The 10,939-nt window shown below is 39.6% G+C and overlaps 2 protein-coding genes across 2 annotated transcripts in view; one reads left to right on the top strand and one right to left on the bottom strand.

The window, feature by feature from the left end:
• LOC108315945 (solute carrier family 4 member 1 adaptor protein) overlaps window positions 1-10,417 on the bottom strand; it is a 29,322-nt gene extending 18,905 nt beyond the window's left edge. The window contains exons 1-6 of the mRNA XM_017545629.2: window positions 9,323-10,417; window positions 8,586-8,781; window positions 6,653-6,775; window positions 5,440-5,500; window positions 4,957-5,096; window positions 1,226-1,386 (exon numbers count right to left, since the gene is read on the bottom strand). Coding sequence (XP_017401118.1) covers window positions 1,226-1,386; window positions 4,957-5,096; window positions 5,440-5,500; window positions 6,653-6,775; window positions 8,586-8,781; window positions 9,323-9,985 — 1,344 coding nt within the window. The 5' untranslated portion in view covers window positions 9,986-10,417. The remainder of the gene's footprint in view (window positions 1-1,225; window positions 1,387-4,956; window positions 5,097-5,439; window positions 5,501-6,652; window positions 6,776-8,585; window positions 8,782-9,322) is intronic.
• A 15-nt stretch (window positions 10,418-10,432) lies between these two features.
• SUPT7L (SPT7 like, STAGA complex subunit gamma) overlaps window positions 10,433-10,939 on the top strand; it is a 10,813-nt gene continuing 10,306 nt past the window's right edge. Inside the window, exon 1 of the mRNA XM_017545639.1 lies at window positions 10,433-10,565. The gene's annotated coding sequence lies outside the window, so the exon portion shown is untranslated. The remainder of the gene's footprint in view (window positions 10,566-10,939) is intronic.

Here is a 10,939-nt window from a genome sequence, read left to right as displayed (position 1 = left end):
AAAAAAAAAAAAAAAAAAAAAAAGCAAAAAAAAGAAGATTAATTCAAAAGTTCAGTTGAACTGCTACTTACAGAGTTAACACTTTTTTTTTTGAGATGGCATTTTGCTCTGTTGCCCAGGCAGGAGTGCAGTGGCATGATCTCGGCTCACTGCAACTTCTGCCCCCGGGTTCTTGCAATTCTCCTGCCTCAGCCTCCCAAATAGCTGGGACAACAGGCGCACACCGCCGCACCCAGCTAATTTTTGGTATTTTAGTAGAGACAAGGTTTCCCCATGTTGCTCAGGCTGGTCTTGAACTCCTGAACTCAGGCAATCCACCTGCCTCGGCCTCTGAAAGTGCTGGGATTACAGGCGTGAGCCACTGCACCCGGCCAGAATTAACACTTGTAATGTGTTAAATTCAAATTGAATTTATTTCTGAATTTAAAAACACAGAATTAAACAGAATTAATAACTCAGACTTTATTTTACTCAGAAGAAAGAGCTCAAGGCATTTGTTTTACATAAATCAAAAGGAGATGTTGGATTATGTTTTAAGCTCCAAATCCTACTATAAATTAATACCTATAAGAAATTCCTTGAAGTGCAATTGCTGAATCAATGCATTTTTAATGTTGACAGATGTCGGGTTGATGATTTAAAAGGCTGTATTATACATTCCCACCAATTGAGAGTCAACTTCCCCATATTCTGATCAAGCTCTGCATTATTAATATATGCTTTTTCTAGTCAAATAGGTAGCCTATTACCTACCTATTACTGTCTGTTACCTATATATTAACACATGTCACCTTATAATTTCCTGAAGAATATACTGTTTCAGACTACATATTACCATACTACATTCTTCAAAATTCTTTTGACTTCTCTTGACTGCCAGAAGCCTAAAGTCAATTTCACCTCAGAATCCCTTAACTTGGAACTTTTTCCTTTCTTTTTGAGATGAATAATATCATATCCAAAGAATGTTAACTGATAGAGCAATATCCTGGAGGAAAATATTTAGTAAGCAAGCCAAATTTTTTCAAACAACTTGGATAAGACTAATTGTTTGTTACCATTAAATTAACAGATCACAAAAGTTATACTTAAGTTATACTTTAGTATCAGATTTCATTGCTACTACTTTAAAAATTGTAAATATCATAAAATATTTCAATAATACATTATTTTATTAAAAATTAAACTATTCAATACCACAGCTACTTTCATAAATAAAACTTGCCAATGATTCAAAGGTCTCTGGCTTCTCATCAATCTTGCCAGCCTTCTTCATTCTGTTCAGACGCTTCTTCTCAACCAGACCAGTCCGATCAAGAAACGTGTCATCATCACTATCATAAAAGTCTTCATCTTCCCAGTTCTTGGCTTTCCTTTTCCGAGATACTAAAGGTGGATAAAATGATTAATAAATAAGTTTTTAAAAAAGAAAAGAAAAAGAAAGTAGGCAAGAAGCTTAAAATGTCACCATCAACTACCGAAAAAGATGATTCTACAAGCTGCCAAACTACATGTAAAAACAAAGGGCTAAATCTTGAAGACATTATACTAAGTGAAATAAGCCAGACATAAAAGGGCACTTACTGCATTATGTGAGATACCTAAAGTAGTCAAATTCATAGAGACTGAAAGGTAGAATGGTGGTTGTCAGAGGCTGGGGAGGACAGAGAACGAAGTTAAGTGTTTAACAGGTACAGAATTTCAGTATGGATTTTTTTAAAAAGTTCCAAAATGAACACTGTTGATGGTTCCATAACATTGTGAATGTATTTAATATCACTGAATTGTACTCTTACAGTGCTTAAAATGGTATACTTTTCTGTTATGTATATTTTTCCACAATTTCTTATTAAACAATTTTTCATTAAAGCAAATAGTTACTTAATGAGCAAATTGCTTTGAAAAATCAATGAGGATGGTCAGGCATGGTAATCCCAGCACTTTGGGAGGCTGGGGGGGTGTTGGATGGCCTGAGGTCAGGAGTTCAAGACCAGCCTAACCAATGTCATGAAACCCCATCTCTATTAAAAATACAAAAATTAGCTGGGTATGGTGGTGGGCACCTGTAATCCCACCTACTCAGGAGGCTGAGGCAGGAATCTTGCTTGAACCTAGGAGGTGGAGGTTGCAGTGGGCTGAAAAGCGCCACTGCACTCCAGGCTGTCTGTCTCAAAAAAAATAAATCAATGAAGAAAAAAGGAAAATGAGAAAAATACCAATAACCCAAAAGAAAATTTGCAAAAGAAAAATGAAAGCAGTTCACAGATAAACAAATATAATAAATATTTTAAAAGATGTTACTTTTAAAAAATAATTAAGTACAAATTTAAAAAATCAATACTACTTCTCACCTATAAAACTAGAAAAACATAAAAAGATTAATAAATGCTGGGAACGTACATTCATACAAACTTTTTGATGGTCAAGCCTACAATATCTGTCATTAAAAATGCATTGATCCAGCAATTCCACTTCTAGGAATTTATTCTATAAATATCAGTGAAATAGTATTTATAACAGTGAATATGTAGAGAGTCCATCAATAGGAGACTATGACAGCCAATACTTTTTCTTCCACCCTACAACATTCTACTCTCTTTGTTCTGATAAAAGTACCCCTTTCCCCTAGAAAATTCCTCCCCCATTTTATCTGGTTTAGGGATAGTCATATGACCAAAGCCAATTCAGTAAGACTCCTTCCCTTATATTTATATTTAGAGATAAGGCAAAGAGGCTCTCTTTACAATGTGGTTATTAAAGTAAGAGACTATATTCCATGCTGAAATTCCACCTATATATTCCAAACAGTCAATCACCTTTTTCATCCCCAAATAAAAAGCTACAATAAAGAATTACATGACAACTGAGAAAAACCTTTGACATGCAGAACAGAGACCAAACAAAAAGAAAAATAACCTGTAGAAAACAGAGATTAAATATTTACAACCCATAAAACAGGATATTATGTTTTAAAAAGGATAATTCAAAAACCAAAAATGAACTTTTAGAAATTAAAACCTTAGAATCTCTGAGTCTTCTCTAGGATGAAAGATTGCCTGGCTTTAAAAACTTACAAAAAGACAGAGAAAGAAATTAAAATCTTGGCAAAATAGAGAAGACAGAAAGATAAAGGTGCAGAAATCTCTCAGAAAGAATGGAAAGACATAGAGATGAAAAAAAGAAGAAAAAAACTTAAATGGTCAGTCCAAGGGGTCCAATATCTGATTAATAAAATTCCACAGAAAACAGAGGGCTGAAATAATGGCATAACTGCAGAAATGTTCCTGAACAGCCAAGATTTCCAGATCAAAGGATCCAACAAGTACCCAGGAAAATGAACAAAAATAGACCTGCAGAAAAGTACTTTATAGTTAAGTTTCAGAACCTTTAGAACAAAAGGAAACTCTTACAAACTCTGACAAGGGGTGAAAAAGATGGCATACAATAAAATCAAAATCTGAACAGTTGAGGATTTCTGAAAAGCAACATTAGATGTAAAATGATAAAAATTATTTCCAACTTAAAATTGTATTCCCAGCTAAACTATTAATCAGGAGTTAAGCTAGAATATATAGAGAATTTATATTTATATATTTATAATTTATATAATATATATAGAATTTATATTTTCAGAAGAGAAAGATTAATAAAGTTTATTTCCTATACACTGTTTCTTTTTCTTTTTTGAAATGGAATTTCGCTGTTGTTACCCAGACTGGAATGCAATGGCACAATCTCGGCTCACTGCAACCTCTGCCTCCTGGGTTCAAGCAATTCTCCTGCCTCAGCCTCCCGAGTAGCTGGGACTACAGGCGTGCACCACCATGCCCAGCTAATTTTTGTATTTTTAGTAGAGATGGGGTTTCATCTTGTTGACCAGGATGGTCTCGATCTCTTGACCTCGTGATCCAACCACCTTTCTCTGAAATCTATTAGAGGATGTCCACAAAAACAAGAGAGTAAACCATGAAAAGGAAAGATGTAAAATTCATTGAAGACTATCATCACCATGATGATATATCATCCATGATACAGCTCGGCTCGGCGGCTCAAGCCTGTAACCTCAGCACTTTGGGAGGCCAAGGGGGGCAAATCACCTGAGGTTGGGTATTTGAGACCAGCCTGGTCAACATGGTGAAACCACGTCTCTATTAAAAACACAAAACCGGCCACACGCAATGGCTCACACCTGTAATCCCAGCATTTTGGGAGGCCGAGGTGGGTGAATCACCTGAGGTCAGAAGTTCGAGACCATCTTGACCAACAAGGAGAAACCCTGTCTCTATTAAAAATAAAAACTAGGCAGGCATGGTGGCGCATGCCTGTAATCCCAGCTACTCTGGAGGCTGAGGCAGGAGAATCACTTGAACCTGGGAGGCGAAGGTTGCAGTGAGCCAAGATTACACCATTGCACTCCAGCCTGAGCAACAAGAGTAAAACTTTGTCTCGAAAAAAAAAAAAACCCACAAAAAATTAGCTGGGCATGGTGGTGCACACCTGTAGTCCCAGCTACTAGGGAGGCTGAGGTGGGAGGATGGCTTGAACCTGGGAGACGGAGGTTGCAGTGAGCCAAGATCATGCCACTGCACTCCAGCCTGCGTGACAGAGTGAGACTCTGTCTCAAAAATAATATCCATGACACATTCTTACATTAAAAAAGTGAGTCACAAAAGAGTCTAATTAATATGACTGCCTTTGTGTATGAGTGTTTGTTTTTTGTTAAAGGATCTAGTTCTCAGCACACATTTATATATGCATAGAAAATGTCTGGGAGAATATAAACAGTGGCTACTTTAGGGTATTGAGATAGAAAATTTTTTCTTTTCACTTCAAAAAATTCTGTACAATTTACATTTTCCCCTATAAAGAAGTTTTATTACTGTTTGTGTTAAATTTTCCTTCCTTCCTTTTTTTTTTTTTTTTTTTTAGGAAAAAAGCACTCCTATATATACTGACCTGCTTCCTGCCGAAGCAATCCCAAAGTGTCAAGAATTCGACAAGCTTCCAATGAGCACTGGATCATTGCTTCTTTTTTCTTTCCTGAGTGAATGGCCTCAGCTACCAGTTGTTTTCCAGTTGAATCATCCACAGGTAATCTTCATTGGTTTAGTGGGAATTATAGCACAGGATTAAGCTCCAATTCTCATGAAAACAACTACTATGCTATGATAATAGTCATGTTTTCTTAGATGGCCTTTCAGTCTTTGAATTCATCTTGTTCTGTCTTGCCAGTGTTGGACTTAAAATCTTTTCTTTCTACCTCTTACCCAACCCACTCCACTCTCCAATAACATTAAGGGTTACTAAACTATGAAGTCTCAAATTTAGAAATAGCTTAAAATTAGATGAAAGTTACCTTTGGGTTGGTGTCTATAACCATACATTAAACCTGAAATTGGTCATTTTCCAGAAATGAACATTAATAAGAAAATAGCATACCTCACCCTGCAGAGCCAAGTGCTATGTCCCTGTTCATCAAATTCATATTCTAATTCTTCTCCTGTGGGAGAAAGAGAGACAAAACAATTTTAACAGAATCCAAAAATTACTAGTTGATACAACGAGAAGTGAGAACAAATGTCAAATAAGAACAAGTTCCTAGCAGTGGCTCACGCCTATAATCCTAACACTTTGGGAGACTGAGGCAGGAGGATCACTTGAGTCTAGGAGTGCGAGACCAGTTTGGGAAACATGGCAAAACCCAATTTCTACAAAAAATACAAAAATTAGCCAGGCATAATGGTATGTGCCTTTTGTCCCAGCTACTATAAGGGCTGAGGCTGGAGGATAGCTTAAGCCCTGGAGGTCAAGGCTGCAGTGAGCTGAGATTACACAATTGTGCTCCAGCCTGGGTGACAGAGCAAGACCCTGTATCAAAAAAAGAACAAGTTCCCATACCACAGTGAATAATAAATTTCAATGCATTTCACTTCTCATTCCTAGGGATTATCATCTGATAATAAAATTAGAGTAAGTCTGAGGCAGACAGAAAAGCAAACTCAGATCAAAGTAATCAATTCTCCATAGCTATCTTTGTTCACTGTATAGTAGTTTTCACTTATATAAGTTGTAGACTTAAGTGGTTATTTTAACATAGTTGCCTGGTTTTTAGAAGCAGATATTAAGTGCACAGTTGTTTCCTATATTACTCATATATACACATAAAATATATGCAGATATACATAAACATACAAATACACAGATATTCTCTCAAAGTATTTCTACTGAAACAATCCTCTGTGGAAAAAAATTTTTAAATCATATAATATAAAGTCTAAACTTATGTTAGGAATTACAAAAGATCAGGTGAATTCGAAATTTAAAAATGACAGGAAGTTGGCTCAATTTCCCCACCATCAAGGTCCAGGATCTTTTGAAAAGAATGAGATGAGTCAGGAAAAAAAGTACTTCCTTTTCTTGAGATAAGAAGAAAGACTAACGAGATTTTTATGATTTTTTTTTCCCTCTGCTATACTAATGAGGAATAATTTTCAAAATAAACCTAAAGCAACTGACCGCAAGAGTAAAAAGTGAACAAGAAAGACAGCAATAAAATTATAGCATATCTTAGTATAAAGCTCAACCTGAAGCTCTAGAAAACTACACTGCCCTGGATACCTTTTACTGGTAGGGTCAGAATCTGTTTACATACCTTCTCGGTCAAAAAAGCCTTGGAGAGCCTTTTTGGGGTCCTTTATATAAAAGGCCTCCCTTTCCTGCTGAAACTCTAAGACAATAGGATTCTCTTCAGCATCATCCTCTACTGCATCTTCTCCTACAGGATATGGGAAAGGAAGAAAAGATAATCAGACATGAGAAGAGACTATTTGAATGATACCCTCTATTCTTTCAGGCTGCATAAAGATAGAGTTAGGCCAGGCATGGTGGCTCATGCCTGTAATCCCAGAACTTTGACAGGCCGAGGTAGGTGAATCACGATGTATGGAGTTCGAGACCAACCTGGCCAACATGGTGAAACCCCGTCTCTACTAAAAATGCAAAAAATTAGCTGGGTATAGTGGTGGGTGCCTGTAATCTCATCTACTGAGGAGGCTGAGGCAGTAGAATCACTTGAACCCAGGAGGCGGAGGTTGCAGTGAGCCAAGATTGCACCTGTGCACTCCAGACCAGGTGACAGAGTAAGACTCTGTCTCAAAAAAAAAAAAGATATAGTAGATCTGTGATTAAAAAAAACAAATACATACTTGCAGGGACAGGGAGTGGAACAACCACAAAACCACAAGTATAAACATATTCAGGTTTTCTAAATTGTGTGACAAGTCAAAACTTTTCATGGCACCTTAATTTTTTTTTTCTCCATCACAATATTTTAAAAGTAAAATTACCTACCACATTGTGGAAAAAAATTTGAGCTCCTCAGCCTGGCATTCTTGTTCTCTCATACTCATATCTAAATTTCCTTTCCAACATAATTTCCTGATACATCTTATATCCGCCAAATAAACTGGTCACTCACAACTTCCTTAAAAATCATCAATCCCTACCCTGAATACCAATCCCAATACTCAGCTTCATAAGGGCTTTTCCTTTCCTTCAAGTTCCAGCTCAAAACTCTTATGCTTATAAAGTTTCCCAGAGATCTAAGTCAGTGCTGTTCAACAGGAATATAATGAAAGCCATATTTGTAATCTTAAATTTTCTGTGTAATCTTAAATTTTCTATTAGCCACATTAAAAAATTAAAATGAAACAGGTAAAATTATTGTCATTTCAACATGTAATCAGTATAAAAATATCATGAAAGAGATATTTTACATTCTTGTTTTCAGACTGTCTTTGAAATTCAGTGTGTATTTTGCATTTACAGCACACGTCAGTTGGAACTAGCCACATTGCACATGCTCAGTAACCACATGTGGCTAGTGGCTACCATATCAGACAACACAGGTCTAAGTCCTCAATCACTGTTCTCTCTTCTCCAAACTTTCACTCTAGCATAGTTATGGTTTCCAGCTTTTGTCTGGCACTTAGCAAAAGTAACTTCATAGTTTTTCCTGTCTTCCCAACTACATATTAAGGCCATATTCTATCTTTCTATACTCCCATCTCCTGAATATCCATTTTCTAAAATATCTGCTGTTAAAGAAAGTTTATTATTTTGGCTAAGGGACCAGCTTTCTCTGATTAAGATTCCACATTTCAAGATACTTTCACAAAGTACAGAAAATTCAAGAGAATATCCTATATTGAATAACATCCCATTTATTTGGTTGAATAGAGTTCCACCCCCTCCAATGATAATCACATAGCACAAGATCAGTACTTAATAAATATAAAAATTTAGAATTGTAAAAATAGCAACTTTATGCTTAGGACAAGTTTTGAACAAGGGAGTGCATTAAAAACGTTTTTTTTTTTTTTAATCCAAAGTGCCTATAATTTAATTTTTTACATCAGTAAAGTTAATGAATCTCTCTGGCTTTTGGTTACCTCATATGCAAATTGTGTTTGCCCTATCTATCTCAAGGAGCAATGAAAAGTTGTATGATTTTTAAAAAACATTTAAGGGTACCACTAGTAATTAACTCAAAATATTAACCTCTGGCAGTAATTTTAATTTCTTACCCATTCCCCAGGTGCAACCCATCTCATCATCTTGGCTACCAGCATTTCTCTTTCTTTCAGAGGTATCCATTTCCTCTTCTTCATCTGAGTCTTCTCCTAGCATCTTCTTCTCCAACAATATTCGTTGCTGCTTGCGCAATTCCTTCAACTGTGTTACTGTTAATTCGGATTCTGCCTCTCGGTCTTCCTCTGGTCCCTAATGAACCAAGGAATAAAAGGTTATTTATTTGTTTAGAGAAAGGGTCTTTCTCTGCCCCCTAGGCTGGACTGGAGTGCAGTGGCTCAAATACAGTTCACTGCAGCCTTGACCTCCTGGGCTTAGGTGATCTTCCCATCTCAGCCTCCCGAGTAGCTGAGGCCTGGCTAATTTTTTTTTTCTCTTTTGAGACGGGGTGGAGGTGGGAGAGTCTTGTCATGTTGCCCAGCCTCCTCTCGAACTCCTGGGCTCAAGCGATCCTCCCGCCTGGGCCTCCCCAAGTATTGGGATTACAGGCATGAGCCACCGAGCCTGGCCAAAAAATAAAAACAAAATCGAAATATTTGAGAGTTCAGGATTGTGGACATGACTTTCAGAAATACGGCAATGTGTATAGAGGTTTGGAGATGATAGGCCAGACTTGATTCCTTCATGTTTGTAATCGCTGAGTGGGAGATTCTTCTTCCTCATCGAAAGCTTAAGAAGCTCAGGAACGCAGCCCAATAAGCCCGAGATTTCAATTCTAGGTTTTTCTACCTACCTGGAGGATAAAGAGCCGGGTGCTGCCTCCGAAGCGAACAACATGCCCAACGTGGACTCGACAGTAGGTGCGAGGTGGGATGCGAGTTTTGTTGAGAAAAGTGCCATGGGTGCTTCCCAGATCGTAGAGGTAGAAGCCCGGCCCGTTGCTGTCGCATTCTCCGCCAGAACCAGACGCCCTGTGCTGAAGCACTGCGTGGTACCGAGACACCGAAGGGTGCTCTAGGCACACGTCGCAGTCAGACAACCTCCCGAAAAGACAGTAACTCGTCCCTTTCAAGCTACGGGTGCCAAGGATACTGCCGCCCTTCAGGGTCTCTAAGCTGTAGGGGGCTGTGGCAGGGCCACCCCATGGAGGCTCCTGGTAGGGGAGAGCCCGGGCCTGACAGCCAGGGGAAGAAACCGCTGTCTGGGGGCGCGCTTGCTCCTCCTGTGGACTCCTAACATCCCCGCAGTCCGGCTGAGGAGGAGGGACCTCGGGCTCCCCAGAATTGGAGTCCTGCAACGCGGTGGGCCCTTCCTTCTTCACCTTCTCAGGGTTTGAAGGACTGGTGGTTGGGGCCTTACTCCGCGCCGCTGGGGGCACCAGCAGTGCTGGCTTCTTGAAGTCGACACAGAGCTCTTGCGACGTCTGCGGCTCGGAGTGAGAGAGAATTTCAGCCATCCTCAACCGGTGCAACCTCGAAGTCTGTTCCTTCGAAACCTCATCCTTCGGTCTTTACGTTCCTGTCCACGTCCCACTCTCCCAAGCTCCCAGTGGCGTCGTAGGCGGCGATGGTGAAGTTGCTCCTTCACGACCTAGAGCGTTGCAAAGTGGTGCCAACACGAGAAGGTCATAATACGAGAAAAAACGGCTGTCGGGATGCTATGCAGAACAGGGACATCTTTAGAGGATACAACGGGATAGTAATGACTTCCTGTGGCATAGCTTGATCTAGAAGAAGCGCTTCCGGCGGTCATAGACCACTAATCAACAAACCGGCTTTTGGGGCTTGACGCGACCCTTGCCTCAGGCCTCTAGGGGTCCAGTCGCCCAGCCCGCTCTGCGACGCAGCAGTGAATAGTGACACCTCCTTGCCTCGGTTCAGGTCCAGACAGACCTCCCCGTCTTCCGGCTGCCCTGGACCTCAGGCGACCTCAGGACCCTGTGATTGGCGCCTGCGCCGGCGGACCGCACCGGAAGAAACCCCTGGAGGGACTTGAGCATTCCTTGGGCTCCCTGCCTGTTCTTCGTGCTCCTTTCGGTAAAGTTAGGGAAGAGGGCGACTTTTTGTTATTTCGTTCATTCATTTATTTTTTTTCTGAAACTAATTATTAAGGCAGAATAGTTTAGTGGTTAAGAGTGCAAACTCTGGAGACTGTCGATTTTCGACCTCGCCATTTGTGACATTGTGCAAGACACTAGGCCTCAGCCACCACTCTGAAGAATGGGGATAATAATATTATCAGCTTCATAGGGTTGTTGGAAGAATTGAATTAAACAATAACGGCAAGCCGAACGGGTGGCTCATGCCGGTAATTCCAACATTTTTGGAGGCTGAGGCAGGAGGGTTGCTTGAGCCGAAGAGTTCCAGAGGAGGCTGGGCAATATGGCGAGACCCTGTCTCGCCAAAAAAAA

The sequence above is a fragment of the Cebus imitator genome, unplaced genomic scaffold (genome assembly GCF_001604975.1).
Source record: "Cebus imitator isolate Cc_AM_T3 unplaced genomic scaffold, Cebus_imitator-1.0 Scaffold180, whole genome shotgun sequence".
Classification (NCBI taxonomy): domain Eukaryota; kingdom Metazoa; phylum Chordata; class Mammalia; order Primates; family Cebidae; genus Cebus; species Cebus imitator.
The sequence above is the reverse complement of the archived record's forward strand: the minus strand, read 5'-3'. Positions and strand labels throughout refer to the sequence as shown.